Below are 18,597 nucleotides of genomic sequence, written 5' to 3'. Positions count from 1 at the left end.
TAATCTGGGTCACATTTATATATTATATTTTCTTAACTCTAACATGATCATTTTAATGTTTCTGAAATCAGGGTGATACTTACAAATCAATGTCATTTCCCTATCCACTTTTCTCAAAAAACAGTTCTAGAAACCAACAATGAATCTTACAATTAATGACATCTCTGAATCATGGAAATGTGACATGTGTAGCAGTTCTAATTTCTGTAGAATATAAAATAAATTAAAAAGGGAGCATGGAGCAGCAGATCTGAAGTAGCCTAAAGGTAAATAGTGCCAATCAGAAATAATGAGACCTCTAAATGAAAAGGAAGAACAACATGAAGACTTGACCAACCCTAGAAGGATTCCAACAGAAGGCAGCCAGAACAGCCAAAAAAAAAGGAGAAAAATCAACCAGTGCTTCACAAAGTCTACCTAAGAAGGGAGTAAAGAGATACATATAAAATCACAGTGAGGGCTTCCTAGGTGGCGCAGTGGTTGAGAATCCGCCTGCCAATGCAGGGGACAAGGGTTTGATCCCTGCTCCAGGAAGATCCCACATGCCGCAGAGCAACTAAGCCTGTGTGCCAAAAAAATAAAAAATCACAGTGAAAGTTGTCAGCCACAATGATTGGCCAATTCCTAACAAAGATATAAGAGAGAGAGTTATTCTGTTTCTTTATAAGGGGACCAGGTGAAAGCAACAAGTAAAAAAGTAAAATGCCAAACTAAAAGGAAGGTTATGGTGCAGAATAAAAAAGAAGATTAAGAGTTTATAGTTCACTAGGGAAGATAGCTAGTTGTTAGGGTGGGAGGTGGCTAGAATTTAAGAACAGGTAATAGTATTTCTTTTATAATCTTTCTAACTTAAAAAAAATCTACTACATTGTAAGTGCTCTCTCATAACTCTCACCTACCCTACTCTAATACTTAGATAACAAGCACAGAATAACAAAACAGAAAAAGCACACTATTTGTCAGGAAGTTACCTACCTGGAAACCTCAAATCCCTGCTTTGCAACCAAAATAAATAAGACAAAATCCATACTCTAAAGTTCATACCCTTATACAGAACTGGCTCTCAGACATTCTGCACTCTTAAACAACTGTAAGCAGCCTTGGCTATCTATCCAGTTTCATAAAAGATTAGAAGCAGCAAATAATATTAGGAGGAAGGTAGAGAAAGCAAGTATACTTGACAGCATTAAAAAGTGACAGCTAATACAGAAACAAGAAAACTGGCTATAAAAGAATCAACAACTTCAACTACAGCCATCTCAAACCACTAAATGCAGAGGGCAAACCATCCTACATACCTCAATAATCCTAAGGCATCACCAAACAATAACTATTCAAATGATGATCTGAGTGTTCAAAAAAGATTATATTAGGCTTCTGAACACTCTGTCCCCATACAATTTATTTAAGATGGATAAAACACTTTTAAAATCTCACATAAGGCATAACTACTTTGAAAACAAAGTTGCATATTTTAAATTGAGAACTAAAAGCACAGACCATATTTTTGGCTTTGCAAAACATGGGCAGTGGTAGAAAGAGAGGCATGAAACTTAAAACAAAAAAATCTCTGGATAATATGTCTGCATGAAAGGCAAAAAGAAGATCAGAGAGCTCTAGAGGGCAAGAAGACCTATGTTTGCATATTGGCTATGTCAGCTAATATCTCTGTCACCCTCTTCAACTTAACCTCTTAGAGTCTGTTTCTTCACCTGTAAAATGCAGATACCACCACCACCTACAAAGTACTTTTAAAAAGTAATTAATTATCCAGAGAAGATGGGAATGAGTGGTGAAGAGAAAGCCAGATGTTTTTAAATACATCTTGGTGCTTTAAAAAAAGGGGGGGGGGGGGCGCCGTGGCTAATCAGCAAGCTTAAAATGAAAACAGCTTAAAAATAACCGTGAATCTTGTTTCACATCTTTACCCAAAGACCTGACCATTTTATTGAGGTGAAAAACTCTAGTTGTATCTTGCAAAATGGATCTAGTTTCTTCAACATTATCAGATCTCTCTTTAAATGAAAAAGAGGTGAGAGAACACTCACCTTGATTGAAAGTCTTCATTATCTGTGCTTGTCCGAGGACTTATGAGTAGATGACAAATTAAGGGAAAACAACTTTGGGGGGAAAAAAGAATGGTGTCTCATCTTTTAGTACAATCCCTCAGCTTGCAGGCCTAATTGGCTCTTACCAGCCTGGTAGCCTCAAACTCTACCAGCTCTGCTCATCTGCTGCATCATCTTGCCCTGCTATTCCCCATGCCCCCAGCCCAAGGGACTCTCTGTTCCCTTTCTTCCTCTCAGTGGTAGAGCCAGAGGGACTTTAAATCCCTTGGTGGCATAAAACAACCTCAGTCACCAAAGAAGTTTAAAAAACAACCAAGTCTCCTATTTCCACATTTTGTACATTTGAGAGGGTTAACTGGAGAGACCATTTAAAAGGTAACAAGTCCTTAAGCATTTAGACCACATACTACACGGGTACAATTCTAAATAAGACCAGTATCAAAGCTTTCCATTATACTGCTTAAAAACATCAATTAAGATGAAAAGGATATTGTTTCTTCTCTTCCTTTCCTCCTGAACTGTCCCGTTTCTCTTTCTTTTCTATCTTTTCTTTATCATGCCTGGACTCCTATAACGAATGGTGGAATTAGTTGGGGAAGGGAAAACCAAATATAAAAATCAGCTCAAAATCCCTTTTCATCACCCACCAGTCATAAATTTTTCTTCAAACTTATTTAATATGACACCAAAAGCACAAGCAACAAAGGAAAAAAAACTGGACTTCATCAAAAGTAAAAACTTTCATGCATCAAAGAACACTATCAAGAAAGTGAAAACACAACCTACAGAACAGGAGAAAATATTTGCATATCACATATCTCATAAGTGTCTAATATCACAACTACATAAAGAATTCTTACAACTGAGCAACAAAAAGACAGACAATCCAATTAAAAAATGGCCAAAAGCATCTGAATAGATTTCTCCAAAGAAGATATACAAAATGGCCAACAAGTACATGAAAAGATGCTCAACATCATTAATCATTAAGAAAATACAAAATCAAAACAACAGTGAGGTACTACTTTACACCCACTAGGATGGCTACAATAAAAACTAAACAAATAAAAATAAAACAAAACATAAACAGAAAATAACAAGTGTTGGCAAGGATGTAGGGAAACTGGCACCCTCATATATTGCTGGTAGAAATGTAAACTGTGCAGCCACTGTGGAAAACAGTTTGGCGGTTCCTCCAAAAGCTAAACATAGCATTACCATATAACCCAGATATTCCACTCCTGGGTATATACACAAGATCATTGAAAACAGGTATTCAAGCAAATACTGCATAGCAGCACGCAAATGTTCATAGCAGCACAATTCACAATAGCCAAAAGGCGGAAAACAAGACAAAAGTCCATCGACTGATGAATGGATAAACAAGTGTGGTATATTCGTACAATGGAACATTATTTAGCCATGAAAAGAAATGGAAGTACTGATAACATGTAACACCATGAAGAATCTCAAAAACATCATGCTAAGTGAAAGAAGTCAGACACAAAAGGCCACATTATTATACAGTTCTACTTATATGAAATAGCCAAAGTTTTTGGTAAGTCCATAGAGACAGAAAGCAGATTCGTAGTTGCCAGGGGCGGAGGAGGGGTGGGGGTGGGGGGAGGAAGGGAAATGGGGAATGACTGCTTAATGAGTATGTGGTTTCCCTTTGGGATGATGAAAATGTTCTGGAACTAGACAGAGATGATGAGTGCAAAACACTGTAAATATACTAAATGCCACTGAACGGTACACTTTAAAATGGTTAATTTTATGTTATATGAATTTTACCTCAATTTAAAAAATACTTACTTAAAAGGAGCAGCCTCCCTTTTAAAACTATCACCTTATAATTTCCCAAAACTGCTTTTAAGAACTATGACTATATGGCATATATGTTGAATATATATCATAATGATGCTTTGTAAACACTTTACACTTTAGTAATGACTTGCTTACTTTCTGGCAGGTGCATGGGATATATTCTGAGTATCATCCATTAGTATCTAAGAGAAGGCACGCTATACTTAATTTTAAAATCAAAGTTGTGAACACAAGTTTATTAGGAGAAAATGTTATGAAAATGTGTTAAAAATCACAATAAAGACTTCATAACAATGTAATGATCAGGGAGAACACATGTGACCATATTTTAATCTCATGAATGAAAACTAAAAGAACCATTATCAGAGAAAAAAGAAAATATAAAAAGAAAGGCTGAAACTCAAGGAAAAGTAGGTGGGAGTAGAATGGAGAGGAAAGGAATTTCAGAGGTAAACTAATTCTACCCTTCCAGTAATTTGGGACTGAACTGGCTCAAGTTATCCAAGATAATCTGCCCTCCCCCAAAGCCTCCTTTTCCCACCCCCAAACAATTAACAAAAGACTATTTGACTACAAAAAAACCTCAGTATTTGCTAAATTTTCTAATGGGTGATTTTCTAAGAAAAAGTATATTGTTCCTCTTGTTCTTATAATTTACCTTTTTGCCACCGGAGGAGATTTTATCCATTTTTTCAGATTTAAATGAGTCGCCACCTTTTTCTTTGCCTGAAGATTTTGACTTATTTTTTTCCTTGTCTTTCTCATTTGGATAAGGAGACTCACATGGACTTTCACTTTTGTGTTTTGAAACCCCCACTAAAATTATAAAAGAGAATCATGAAAGCCTTTTCCAACTCAGTTTGATGACTGCTTGGAAAGTATTAATAAGTCTACCTACTTGTTCCATTTTCCTCTTTCCGCCTCTTGGTTAAGTCCGGTGGCACTTCTCGGTCATTGTTTGAGTGATCCTAGAACCAAGAATTGTGAACTACATTGATCAAGAGTTTTTGTTTTTGTTTTAAAGTATTACTTTTATATAAGAAGAGCATAGCTAACTAGCATTGGAGAATATCTGCAGTGGTTTCACATACTTGGTAAAATGATATGAAAGACAAGCAGAGCTGGTAGAGATTATTAGGCTGAAGATCCTTATTACTGTAGAAGATTCAAACACACTTTAGGGTGAAAATACCAGTTAAAACACTAAATAATAGACTGTCATGCAATAAACTAGTACTTTAAAAAAGGCAACACACTACCGTACATGATAATGAGTTTTCCAAACTAGTTTTTAAAAAATTACAAACCCTTTTCCGCTCTTTCCTGTCCTTTTCATCTTTTTTTTCTCTTTCTCTGGATCTTTCCCTCGACTTGTCCAAATCTTTCTTGTCCATTTCTCTCTCCTTACTCTTGGACAGTGGTGGAGGAGTATGATTAATGTAGAGCTGTTAAATTAAGGCAATATTACTAAAGATTATTAGTTTTCCAGTATTGGCATCATTTGCTTGATTGTTTATTTAATGAAAGACATTTGGTAGTAGACCCAAAGTCAAAACTGGTCAGCTGTCTGGATTATGAGAGGTAAAATAAAAGAGCATGGCACAAATTATGCAAAAACTTCAATTCTTGACCTTACCAAAAGTATCATTTCAACTCAACCAGTTCATTCCTGCCTCAACTGAGATTTTTATTAGTAAATTCACAAGCCACAGTTCCTTATACAGCTCTATTGTGAAGACCTATAACCACCATTATTATGAGTCCATATGTGAAAAATAGTGACTGGACTTTCTCTACTGTAAAAAAAAAAAAAAAATTACAACCTCTACACAATCATGGGAATTTAAAGTAGTTTCACCGTCTACTGATAAGCAATCAATGACAGTGAGCAAAAGTATAAAATAAAACTTAGCCATGACTTTACTAATAAAGTCTGCCTCAGCGTATACCATGCATAGATTATCCTAAATTACTGTTAAAGGCTGCATATTCTCTACTTCTGAAAGCATTCCAATTTCTGTCAAATAATCACAACTGACTGTAAAATTTGTCTTACTGGTTCTAAATAGCTCAGAAAGCCATATTGTCAGCTGAGGTTGATGAAACAACTCAAAGACTGAAAAATGATGAACCAACGTTCTCTTTTGCCTATTCTTTCTCCAGTGAAAGGCCCATAGGCAATAAAATAGCCAAAGACAAAGGATGTGATAATTCTAAGTAATTAAGAGGTAACCTTACTTATGCAAGTTGTAAATATGGAAATCCATTATAAAGGAAAATATTAAGGAAATAATCACACACCTAACCTTACGGCATTTGTAACTCTGCTACAAGCTTACAGTTAACTTAAGACATTAAAAATATTAGGTAGCAGAATACTAAATAAATAACTCATTACATAACTACACAATTCTAGATATACCTTGGGAATGAAAAGAACAATGAATCAAAAGTCAAATATTTTTACACAAAGAAATCCTTTGGTATTCAAAGGAATACATGGAAAAAGACAGTCATCAGTTTAAGAATTAAAATAACACATTTTTTTAACACCACCAAATATTTTCAATTCATTTTGCTCAGAAATACTGCCATAGTAATGCATAAGTAGTCTTTAAAATTTCAATGTTTAAGGGAGTCAAGGGAGGGAGGGAATACGGGGATATGTGTATAAAAACAGATGATTGAACTTGGTGTACCCCCCAAAAAATAATAAATAAATAAAATTAAAAAATAAAAAACAAAAAAAATTTCAATGTTTAAAAGCTGATGATCAACTGAAAGAGACAAAATGTTTATTAATAACGAAGAGCAAGAGAATGAGAAACAATCATAAAAGTGCTTGTCCAAAAGGTACTCTTGCTGGGTATATACCCTAAATGACACTTTAAGATTTTCTAATTGTGAGGTTTATTCACATCTTAAGTCAATATTACTTATGAAATTGACAAGACAAAGAAAGTAATATGTTATTGCAATACTCAAAGAAGACTTATCTTAAGGAAGTATTGCTTAATTCTTCCAGTAAAAATTTTTTTGTTTATGATTACAAATAAGCCCGTGCGTGTGTGTGCGCGCATGCACACACACATACATACACACACACACCCCCCCCCCTCCACAAGAATGAAGTTTTCAAGTGTACCTAACTTGAATTCTGTATTGCAAGGAATTGGGAAACCTAGAAATTCTTAGTTTAGAAATGGACCGATTCTATTCCTTTTTTCTACCCTTTTAAGAATAGTTCTGATCATAATACTCTTTTCCACAAAAACATACAGTCTCTCATTGCCTACAGAATAAAATGCATATTCCTTAGCTTGGGTATTCCAAGCTCTTCACAATCTTTGCACAATTCTCCCCTACTATGGAGTAACCCAGTGTACCCTAGGCTGTGGCTACCACTGCTCCCTAACGCACTGTACTTCCCAGCAGTTCTCTTCACCAGAATGATTGCTCATTTTTATCTTAATCTCTTAAACTCCTACTTTGCCTTCAAAGACAGCTAAAAAGCCATCAGCACTTCAACATGCCCTCAACTCCACAAATCACTGTCCAGTGAACTCTCATATTATTTTATATTAACCTTTTTTGTGGCAGGTATTCCCAATTAATTTCATGTCATTTATTTTTTTTAATTTATCTATTTATTTATTTTATTTTTGGCTGTGTTGTGTCTTCGTTGCTGCACACGGGCTCTCTCTAGTTGTGGAGAGCAGGGGCTACTCTTCGTTGCGGAGCACAGGCTCTAGGCGCATGGGCTTCAGTAGTTGTGGCACACAGGCTCAGTAGTCGTGGCTCGCGGGCTCTAGAGCGCAGGCTCAGTAGTTATAACGGCACACGGGCTTCGCTGCTCTGCGGCATGTGCAATCCTCCCGGACCAGGGATCAAAACTGTGTCCCCTGCATTGGCAGGTGATTCTTAACCACTGCGCCACCAGGGAAGCCCCGTCATGCCATTTATTTTCGTCTATAACATAGTTTACAGGCTGGTAGGGGAGCTAAGGTGGCTTTTCTTCTCTTACACACTTCCTAGTTTCTTATACACACAGTGAGTACTCAATACACGTTTGATGAATAAAATTAATGATGTTAAACTGATCTGCATGTAGCATTGTTGGATCTTGGGTTTTTTTAATTTGCTTTTATTCTTGATATTACTGAATTTTGTTTTTTATTTGCTTTTATTCTTGACCTTGAGATCATTAGATTGAAAACACAATTTGACTTATTTTCAAAATCTAAGAGACCACTGCCACATTGAGGCTTTTTAAGGCTACAATATATTAAGATGGCCTCACATGTATGCTCAAGTTTGGTTGGAAATCTTTGTTTTAAGATGATGAACAGAATTAAAAGCTGAATTTTATTTTGAGGTGGTTATTGCTGCCCTCTGAAATTACAGAGAAGCTTGGCTTAAAGGAGCATGCTTTTCACACTTTATCAAATGTAACTGCTAAGATTGCTAGGTGAAAACACAACTAACCAAAACTAGAAATATGCCAACTGGAAATTGGGAGTAAAAGGTGAACCAACAGAAAAGATTTAGGTACTAAACTAGAATCCCACTTGAAAAGCCAAGTGCATTTATTACTTTAACCATGGATTACAAAGTAAAAATAGTAACTAGTTTAATAAAAAAGAGGATCCCAAGGACAAAGTGTAACTAAAAGGTTAAACTAGAGCAGGGAAACATTTTTATATATACAATGACAAAGTAACCTGAAAAAATAGACAGATATCATTCAAATCCTCTAAAAAGTAAAAGCTACCACAGATAATTTATATTATAGATCATTAGTTTTAGAGAGCACTCAAAGTCCAGTAAAAAAATTTTTCTAAGACATTCATATGCTATTAAACTTTTAGACACACAAAAAATCAACATCAACTACTATGCAGACCAGTAAACTTTGGATGCTTTACCAAGTTCAAAGGCATAAGAGTTCATTTCAAGTATTTACTGAATACCTAATCATACTGCTAGGTACCATACTAAGCACTAAGGATCTGAAAAGTGGTATGAGTCACAATTTTTACAAGTGTATTCATATGCCATTTTCAAAGTTTTCTGGTTGAATGTGGAATAAATTTATTGAATTTTAAATGCCCACAAAATCATCTTTTTTGGGGGGATGGGGGGGTGAAGATTGACCTTGAATCACTATAATTAAAAAAATAAGACAAACACACGAAAGCAGTTAAGAACCCTTTCAACCACTACTGAAATGGGTGCTTAAAATCAAGGAACCGTTTTTTTTTTTTTTTTACAATTTTTTTTTTCATTGTGGTAAGAACACTTGAGGAAACTTAATTTTAGTCCAAGTTTTGGTACTAACAAGTCATACGCCACTGGAGAAAGATCAAGAACTTCAGTCTCTCATTTATTAAAAAAAGACACTGCCACCTGCCCTACCTACCTCACAGCACTGTGATGAGTATGAAATGAGATATAGTTTATCTCATATGCTTTATTTTCAAAAGGCTGTCACAAATGCAAGGAACCATAATCTTCATCGCTGATTAGAAAATCCAGTTAACTATAACAGCAGGTTTCAAACTGCTTCAAAATATGTTTCAGGAAATAAATATTCACAAGGTAACATTGTTAAGCCATGAATTTAAAATAGCCCACACAAGCCACTGATGGTTAAGACTGACATACATGCACAATCCCACTCTGGTTAAGAAAACTTACTCTACTGGAATACACATTCAATTTAGCAAATAAAAAGTTTTACTTTAAAAGAAAGCATTCACAGTACAGCTGATTCTCTTTTGTTTAATACAGTATATTCTAAAAACAATGCTACAATTTCAGGACACAGGCACATAGGCTAATCTAAACTGTTAAAAATTAGTGCTTACTTGCCCAATACCCACAGACATTTCATTATAAAGCTAATAGTTCTAAAAGCAGTTAGTACTGTCAACTGGCTTTGTTTCAAAATATCATTTTTTACTAGTCCACCAGTAAGGAATCATACTTAGCAGATATAAGAGGAGGCAAAGTAGAAAATCAAAGTGAAACAGGATACAAATTTTATAATAATAAAGACAAAATAACATGAACATTGGACAATTCAACTATAATCATGAAATGAATGAACTCTGTAATAAGATACACAAACTGCACATTATTTTTAGTAGCAGAATACTCAAGAAAGTAGAGTAATAGGTGAGAATTAATACTGACATGTGAACACAACCATCAAGTTGAGTATTCCCCTCCAGGAGAATGATCAGTTTACATTAACCATATTTCTTGATAATATGCTACAACTACCAAAAAGGTACCTCGGCAGAGGCGAGATAAAGACTTTTATGGGTTGAGATGGGCTCAGTTTTTAAAACAGTTATATGAATGCATCAGATATATTTTTGGTCTTTTGGGTTATCTAAAAAAGTTAGAAAACAGCCTGACAGATTTGTTTTGAGAAATTAAATAAGACTACTTCCCCAAAAAAACCAACAATTCCTTCCTCAAATCTTAAACTTATTTTCAGATTTTGAAACATAAAAGGATAATGCATAACAGCAAGCAAGGAGAGATTATAGAAAGGTTGCCACATTACACACATTTTATAACAATTTCATTAAAAGGGACCATTGTCATCCATTGTTTCAGTTTGTGATAGGTATTTTTAAAGGTTATTCCGCTAGCTTACTGAATTTACTAGGGTGAGGGTACCTACTAAATAAATGAAGTAAAGAATTTTTCTTTGTTTTACTTAGGCATGATGATTTTAAAAGACTCAAACCTTTGCTGAAGACTCCTTGAGTTCGATGAGACTGTCCTGTAGAAAATGAATGGAGATGACAGGTGAGCTGGCATAGTTCTCAGAACCCAGAGGAACTTTGGGAAGTATGGCTGTAACCTGGAAATAAACCAGCTACTTCTTGTGAGGATAAATCTCGTGATGTCATTATTACATGAATATCAACAGTAAAAAACAAAAGCAAAACTATGTAATGGAATTGTAATGTTAAAAAAAACTAAATTATATGTACTCATTGTAACAAATAAAAATCTTTCTCTGCTCAGAATTTTAAAATGTCAGTGCCACACTTTTCATAACACTGTATTTAAGCTACAGGTAAGAGGCTTAAGAAAGTAAAATATTTTTTCTCCACAAAAAGTTTAAAATAGTGGAGATCACTGTGGAAGAACAACATTGTCTTACATTTTCACAGTTTTTCTTTAATAGGGAGGTTTCAAATTTTAGTTCACTTGTGACTCTACCATAAATATATACACACATTTTATCCTAGCCAGAAAACTCAGTGGCATTACATTAACAAGAAAACAAAATGTATTCTATAAAAGAGTAATCAGTTTTTTAGTTTTTGCAAAGTGCCTCTAATGGTGACTCTCATACCTCCCACAAAAAAAAAAAAAAAAAAAAAAACACTTAAGAAAAAAAGAAAATGAAATCAATTACGGTATTTGACCACAGTGCTCTTGATGAAGAATTAGTTAACTTACAGGTTTAAAAGTTCAACGTACTGCAAATTCAAAGATTCCATGAAATTAGATGACTTTAGAATTAAAATTAAATATGGAGCAAGGAATGGCTACCCTGAGTCTTCAAGAAGGCTACACCCACGATTTTGTGCTGCAGTTGAATGCCTGGGGTTTCTCTTTGCTGGGTGGTAGGATTGGATGCCACATCTGCTTTTATCGTAACGGAAGGTTCAACTTGTTGGGAACCCAATGGGTATAAACAAACCTCCAAGGGAAGATACAACAGAAGCTGCATGCTCACTGAATATACACAACTACAGGAGAACTGATCACCAAGGAGACTTTAAAATGGAACTCCTTTCAAGACTCCTTCTTAGAAGGCACACATCGGTATGATGCTCATCAAGAAGCTTGATGAATTCAGAGGTATCTTGTTTATCCTGTATCATCCAGGAAGTCTTCAGTGCTATATATTCTTCCATATTTATGCCGAAAAATGGGCTTCATTCTGCTGAAAAGATTCATTTGCTTGTAGCTACCATTGCACTCCAAAAAAGACTGCTTAAAGCAGTGAGGCACTTCTGGGTAAAATTTCTCTTGCACTTTGAAACACTACAAAATTAGTGCTAGGTCCTTGAAGTTTTAATATTTTTATAAGAAAAATACTCAATAGGAAAAAAAAAATCAGTCCACCAATATGTAAAAAATTCATTTTCTAATGCAATATAAAACCTCCAGTGGCTCCAGTGAATACTTGGCACAAGACTTGAAGGAAGTCAGGACACGTATTCCAAACAGGTGAGCCTAACATGGACGCTGCCTTCCTCAGGCTATACTAACCTTTACTGTTGAGGAATGTGATGGAGAGGGGTGGGTATCAATTTTGCGACGTTTTTGTTCTGTTGGAATGAAAAGAAACAGTCACAATAAGGTATGTTTCCACTTTTTCCAAACACTTAAAAAAATCACCAACTTCTAAGGTTATCAAGTATTAGTTCCCCCTAATCAAGTCCCTAGATAACTTGCCAAAATAACAAGACAAGAACCAACTTTACATTACAACAACCAAAGGTAAACAAATAAAAAGAAAGACAAACTTGCCCCTTTCAGGCTCTGCAATATCTGATCGGGGAACAGGTGACTTCAAGGACCCAGAAACTGGTGTTTTCTCTCCTCCTTTAACATTTTCCTTTGATTTCATTTCCTTTGCTATATCTCTTTCTCTGGATGGCTCCTTCTCTCTTTCCTTTTCTTGAGTCGACTTTGATTCTACATTGGGGACAGTGGTCTTGAATTTCTCATCTTTAGCTTTTTCTTCCTTCTTGAATTTTTCTTTCTCTTTGTCAGACTTAGGTGTTCTTTCCTTCGTCTCTCTTGCTTTTTCATCTTTATTTGGTCGTTCTTCCTTCGGTTTTTCTTTACCATCTTTACCAAGTACTCGGGCCTCTGGAGTAGTAGCTGGAGTCTTTTCTTTTTTCTCTTTTTCTTTCTCTTTCCCTTTTTCTTTGTCATTTTCTTTAACAGCTTTGCTGCTTAAGAATAAAAACAAGACATTTTAAGACAAAGTCATAAAATATATTCAATGTTATAAATCATAAAGAGTTTCTTACTGACTTCAAAAATTTTAGAACTAAGAGTAGCCCTTTGAAAACTAAAGGACAACTTTAAGACAAGTAAAAAGGAAGTACTTCTTTATTCAGTAAATAATAACCAAATTCACGAATAGCAGATTAAAAAAGAATAATTAATGTTAGGCCCTTTTCTGTATATGTTCATAACCTTTGAGGATTACAAAATAAACAAAAACTATCCCATAAGCCAACCAAGGGTGCTACAATCAGGAACTGGATGACTTTGCTGGATGGATTACTGGTTTAAATCAGTGTAGGCTTCTCTCATGTTAATTACCCTTACCCAGATCGTCCACGGCAAATACTCAATCCTAAAAAAATTTTTTAACTTCACCACATACATTCCCCTGCATCTTCCAGCAGAGGAAACAAAGTCAATCTCAGCATTATACAAAACATGAGGATGGTAAGCACATCAGCAAAACAGCAGTATATACAAAATTTCTAAGTCCAACATAAATGACTTTCATAGTATTCAACTATCACCCTCTTTCATTCATGTCTAATACGGTTGGTTAATCATGTAAGAATTCAGAATATTGACATACAGCACAGTATTCCTACCTGTTAGAGCCACTGTTTCCATTGCTTGAATTCCCTTTCGGTGTGGCACTAGAAGCTTTATTAACAGCTTTCACACCACACTGAGATCTCTCCCTTGATTTATCTGAAATAAAGGTAAGGTTTTATTTGACAAGCCCCTAGATGTAAATAAGCTACAATTTCATACCAAAATGATTAGAGACTAGATAGAAAGAAACAAAGGGCTGATCACTTCTTTATAGTTACATACTCCTACTTAGGGAATAAAAAAGTAACACTAAGCCAGCATTTTACTTATCGTGTGATACAAAACATTTCAGTTTGCTGAAACAAAATGTATTACTTGTAAATTTCTACAAATAAGCATACCAGTCTCCTCGGTACTGCTTTCATCTGATTTAGATGCACTTCCTATTGACGATGAAGAAGGCCCACCACCAGGCCCATTTTGTACACTGGCAACTGCATTCCTCGGAGGGGGGTCTTTGTGATGAAATTCATTTTCAGGTATCATGTATGACTTTCTACTTTTCAACTGCCCAGAGTAGCTGAAAGTCGCACAAAGTGTTTAAATATACAAATACAAATCAAAAGGCACAAACATGGGGTTTAAAAGAATAAATTTAGCAAGTTATTCACTCTGCTACTTGGTTCCAGAGAATAAAAAATATTAATTTTCAGTAAGTTCCTGAAGGTCTTTATAGAGAGCCTAAATGCTTTCCTAAAAATAAAAATTTCAATGTAAACTAATCCTTCAACTAAAATGCCTTTTTTGCACTATTGAAGATTTGATAATTCAACTGATGATAAAATTACATTTCCTCCAAATCAAGATATGTTATATATGACTTTTGAAACTATCATCCAGTATAGACCGGAAGCTGATAATCAGAAGTAACAACTCTCACCAGCCTGTGGGAACATGATCGCATAATCTCCCATAATCTCCTGAAGTAAGGCAGAAGATAAACTTCAACACTGTAAAACATTTTAAAGTCTTCAGAATCCTTCTGTAATCTAGTCTCGTAAATCACATTAAAGTATAATTGTGTTACCCCATAGCCAATGCATATAGATCTGGCCTCTTCTCTTTTTCCTCTTGGCAGATTTTATGCACTCTTCTTTCCAAAGCCTGACCCAGATTCAAAACTTTCGGGTACCAAGGAAGTATTTTTGTTAGCACAATCAAGATATTCCTGATGTGAGTATATTCGCCTGTTTCAAGGCAATGTACCGATGCCTACAACAAACATTTTAAGATCTGTTATTATAAAAAGTTTAAGTATGAAGAGAAAAAAACACATTTGAGAAAATTTTTTTTTACCTTGGTTAGTTTGTAATGCCATTTATGCACAACATGTCGGAAATTTTCATAGTCTAATTGATCAGCTTTATTTCCACCATCAAATCCAGTTGCCCGTAATATAGTAAGAAACCCTGGATAATTTCCACATTCCTAAAAAACAGGATGTCAGTTTTAAAGAAAAATTCTGTCCTCCGAAATAGCAGAAGCTGAAACTTAAGTAGACTAGATTAATGATGCCATGTGAAAACACGATGTATATTTGAATGATAGGTAGTTTTCACAGAACGATTCAGCTTATTCAATGATATTAATTTGAAATGTCAGTTTGAGATAGGATAAAAATATAGCATTTTTTAATAATGAATTGTGCTTAAATTTTAAACATTGTTTTACAACTGAATCATAAACTCAGCTTCTCTTTTAAAACTGAACAACCCAGAGTTTACTGGAAGTGGTCATTATATACATGGTTAATGGGTAAAATGTAAGAGTATTTGTCATACCTTTTCATATGTGGCTCTATCACTGTGCCACCTGGTCACAGTTTCTAACATGCAGCAAAGGAATCTACCATATCGACTGGCTTCATTTTCTGTACAGCTTGCGACCGTGTAAATTATATCAGAGAAAACCTACAGAAAACAATGTGTGAAAAATAAAAACAAATCAAGGTCAAAATTAGTTCAAAATATTAAAAGATCGTGTAACAGCAAATCATAATACACTAAACAGGTAAGTTTAGTCAAAATGCATCTTCCCCTTCTATATTCACAATCCAAGAGACCTTTAAAGATTTTGGCTTTTGTGAGGAAATAGCACATTCATAAAGCAACAACAACAAAAAACACTTTTATACAGAAAGCTGATTTACAATGACAAGAAAAAAAAATATCATTATTATTACACCATAACTTCTTTAACAAAGACTTAGCCATAGATATTATTGGGGTTAAGGGGACAGTAAGCAGAGGTGAGGCTGATAGAAACTAGAAATAGGCAGCTGAGAGGCTGTAGCATACATCATATTTTTAAACCACAAAATGCAGTAATTTATTATTAAGAAAAAAGCCAGATACAAAAATCTGTGAACGTGACCATACTGAAAAGCATCCCTGCTTTTATATATGTGCAAAAGTATAAGCTTTTTTGCTTTTTGAGGGGGTGACCGTTAAGAATGGAGAAGAGAGTTCTACCTATTATGACAAACATATAAACCCAAATGTTGAGTTAACTGATTAACTAGAGGTGCTTATTATATATCAGGCACTATTCAAAGTGCTTTTGTGTGTAGTGACTCATTTAATCCTCACAACAATCTTATGAAGCAGGTACTATTGTCCCGTTTTACAGATAGAAAACTGAGGCACAGAGAGGTTAAAAAAAAAAAAAACTTGCCAAAGATCATATAGCTAGAAAGTAGCAGAGCTAGGATTCAAGTTCAGGCACTTGGCTCTTGAGTTCATGCTTTTAACCACACACACAATAATACCTCTATAGATTATAATGTTTAGCTACCTTTGTGTGAGACTTTTTTTTAAAGGTTGCAATAAAAAGAACTTACTCGATCATAGCAAAGAAGTGTGGAAAAATTTGGAGTTTTCTGTTGATGTACCAATTCAACAAAACGAGCACAGTAAACAGCATCAATTGCTGAAAAAATACATCGAGGAAATATACACAGCTGTAGAAATTTTGTGATGGTCTCATTTTTGGTAGATTCTAAAAATAAGGGAAGAATATATTAAGTGGTAAACTTCTTCCTCAAGTGCCTCAAGGCCACTAAACATGACAACATAAACTTTAGCGTAGAGAATGCTATAAAACCACAAACTATGTATAGTTTGTAACCAAAAGGTCATGCCTGGGATAAGACTTTCATTTCACTCTGTGGACATTTTTCTACCTATAATTTCTCCAGAAATAAGATTTTATACAGAAAAGTTGAATGATAAGCTGCCAATATTGTAGTTTTAATTTAATTAATTTCACCAGCAAATTAAATCTGATCTTTCAGTGAACATGTGAAGTCGACTCTGTGTTAATGAATAATCAAAGAATGGGACAGTGAACACTGAGTTGAAATACAAACATAATACACTTCAATATCTCCAAAGTTATAAAAGTTTGCTTTTTTAATGTAGCAGTGGCAGAAATGTAACAATTCCAACAACTTACTTGCTAAAAGCCAGTTGTCCTTTTCCAGTTTCAGTCTCTGTAGAACTCGCTGTACATGCTCCATCTGTTTCTTTTCTTCTTCAAGAAGCTTGTCCTGAAGGGCAGTACATCGCTCCTTCTCTTTTTTCTTTTTATTTGGAGGCTACAAAGTATAAGTTAGATACTTCTCTAACTACAGGCACATTACCTCTCCTTAATGAAAAAATTTGAGGAGATAAATGCTGATATTTTATACTAATTACTTCAACAGGGATGTTTAGGAGTCCACTTGGATGTGCTTTCACCTCCATCCAATAAATCCAACACAAAGTCAGTCTTCGTACACTATTAAAACAGGCTACCTTCTCAACACTGGTACTTACAGTCTGAGGCATGGAGTCATCTTTGATCCTTCCTTTTCTGTTCCAATATTCTAACTGCTTACAAGTCTTTTGCATTTCCACTACCTCCACCAGAGTCTATGCTCTCAGTACTTCATAATGAATTACACAAAAAGCCACCTCGTTGGATTTCCCTCCTAATGCCAGTCCCTTGCCCTATCAAACGTATCCTTCATACCACTGTCACAAGCAATCTTTCTAAAGTACCATTTTTACCATTATGGCTTCCCTGCTCAGGAGTCTAAACTAGCTCTCAATTTTATCATCTTCCTTTTTTTTTTAACTGCATTTTTATTTTTTATTTTATTTTTTTAAATAAATTTATTTATTTATTTATTTATTGGTTGCATTAGGTCTTCATTGCTGCACACGGGCTCTCTCTAGTTGTGGAGAGCAGGTCTTTATTGAGGTGTGCGGGCTGGCTTCTCTCATTGTGGAGCACGGGCTCTAGGTGTGAGGGCTTCAGCAGCTGCAGTGCACAGGCTCAACAGTTGTGGCTCACGGGCTCTAGAGTGCAGGCTCAACAGTTGTGGTGCACAGGCCCAGTTGCTCCGAGGAATGTGGGATCTTCCTGGACCAGGGCTCGAACCCATGTCCCCTGCATTGCCAGGTGGATTCTTAACCACTGCACCACCTAGGAAGTCCTTAAGTGCATTTTTAAAAAATATTTATTTATTTGGCTGCGCCAGGTCTTAGTTGTGGCACGTGGGATCTTTAGTTGCGGCATGCATGTGGGATCTAGTTCCCTGACCAGGGCTTGAACCCAGTCTCCCTGCATTGGGAGCGCAGAGTCTTAACCACTAGACCACCAGGGAAGTCCCTCAAACCTTCCTTTCTTTCATTGCTCTACATCATCTGGCCCCATCCTAACCTTTCAATTATATTACTAAGCCCATTCACCACAGTAAAAGTGGTCTCTTTAAATCTTAGACTACTTCATACCTCTGCGGAAACTCTTGAGTCACCAATTTGCCTCCATATTTCCAAGTCCAACCTATCTTCAAGGCCTATCCAGTTCAAGACTCACCTCTTCAATAACGCTTTCTCCTAAAGAATTCTCCTTTGGGGAATTCCTATTGCTCATGCAATTAGAGTCACATAGATCATTTTAAGTTGCTAACACAGCCTTCAGTAGAAAAGCAAACTCAAATACCTTTTGATTGGTCATAACCTCCACACACTCACCAAGCCCCCGCCCCCAC

At 35.4% G+C, this 18,597-nt stretch overlaps 1 protein-coding gene across 13 annotated transcripts in view; it reads right to left on the bottom strand.

The window, feature by feature from the left end:
- Positions 1-18,597, bottom strand: part of THOC2 (THO complex subunit 2) — a 104,346-nt gene that overhangs the window by 3,285 nt on the left and 82,464 nt on the right. For 4 of the 13 annotated variants that reach the window (XM_057719283.1, XM_057719288.1, XM_057719284.1 and 1 more), the window contains 15 exons: positions 17,016-17,157; positions 16,402-16,559; positions 15,344-15,472; positions 14,859-14,990; positions 14,590-14,774; positions 13,904-14,082; positions 13,556-13,658; positions 12,462-12,892; positions 12,201-12,259; positions 10,657-10,788; positions 5,204-5,341; positions 4,795-4,864; positions 4,555-4,712; positions 2,561-2,637; positions 2,049-2,094 (listed from right to left, as the gene is read on the bottom strand). In XM_057719283.1, the coding sequence (XP_057575266.1) occupies positions 2,067-2,094; positions 2,561-2,637; positions 4,555-4,712; positions 4,795-4,864; positions 5,204-5,341; positions 10,657-10,788; positions 12,201-12,259; positions 12,462-12,892; positions 13,556-13,658; positions 13,904-14,082; positions 14,590-14,774; positions 14,859-14,990; positions 15,344-15,472; positions 16,402-16,559; positions 17,016-17,157 (2,121 nt within the window). In that variant the 3' untranslated portion in view covers positions 2,049-2,066. Of the gene's footprint in view, positions 1-2,048; positions 2,095-2,560; positions 2,638-4,554; positions 4,713-4,794; positions 4,865-5,203; positions 5,342-10,656; positions 10,789-11,381; positions 12,260-12,461; positions 12,893-13,555; positions 13,659-13,903; positions 14,083-14,589; positions 14,775-14,858; positions 14,991-15,343; positions 15,473-16,401; positions 16,560-17,015; positions 17,158-18,597 lie in introns of those variants that run through there. The other 9 variants (XM_057719286.1, XM_057719287.1, XM_057719290.1 and 6 more) reach the window with 7 other exon arrangements.

This window comes from Hippopotamus amphibius, chromosome X, assembly GCF_030028045.1.
Source record: "Hippopotamus amphibius kiboko isolate mHipAmp2 chromosome X, mHipAmp2.hap2, whole genome shotgun sequence".
NCBI classification, from domain to species: domain Eukaryota; kingdom Metazoa; phylum Chordata; class Mammalia; order Artiodactyla; family Hippopotamidae; genus Hippopotamus; species Hippopotamus amphibius.
This window is presented reverse-complemented; position numbering and strand designations above follow the sequence as displayed.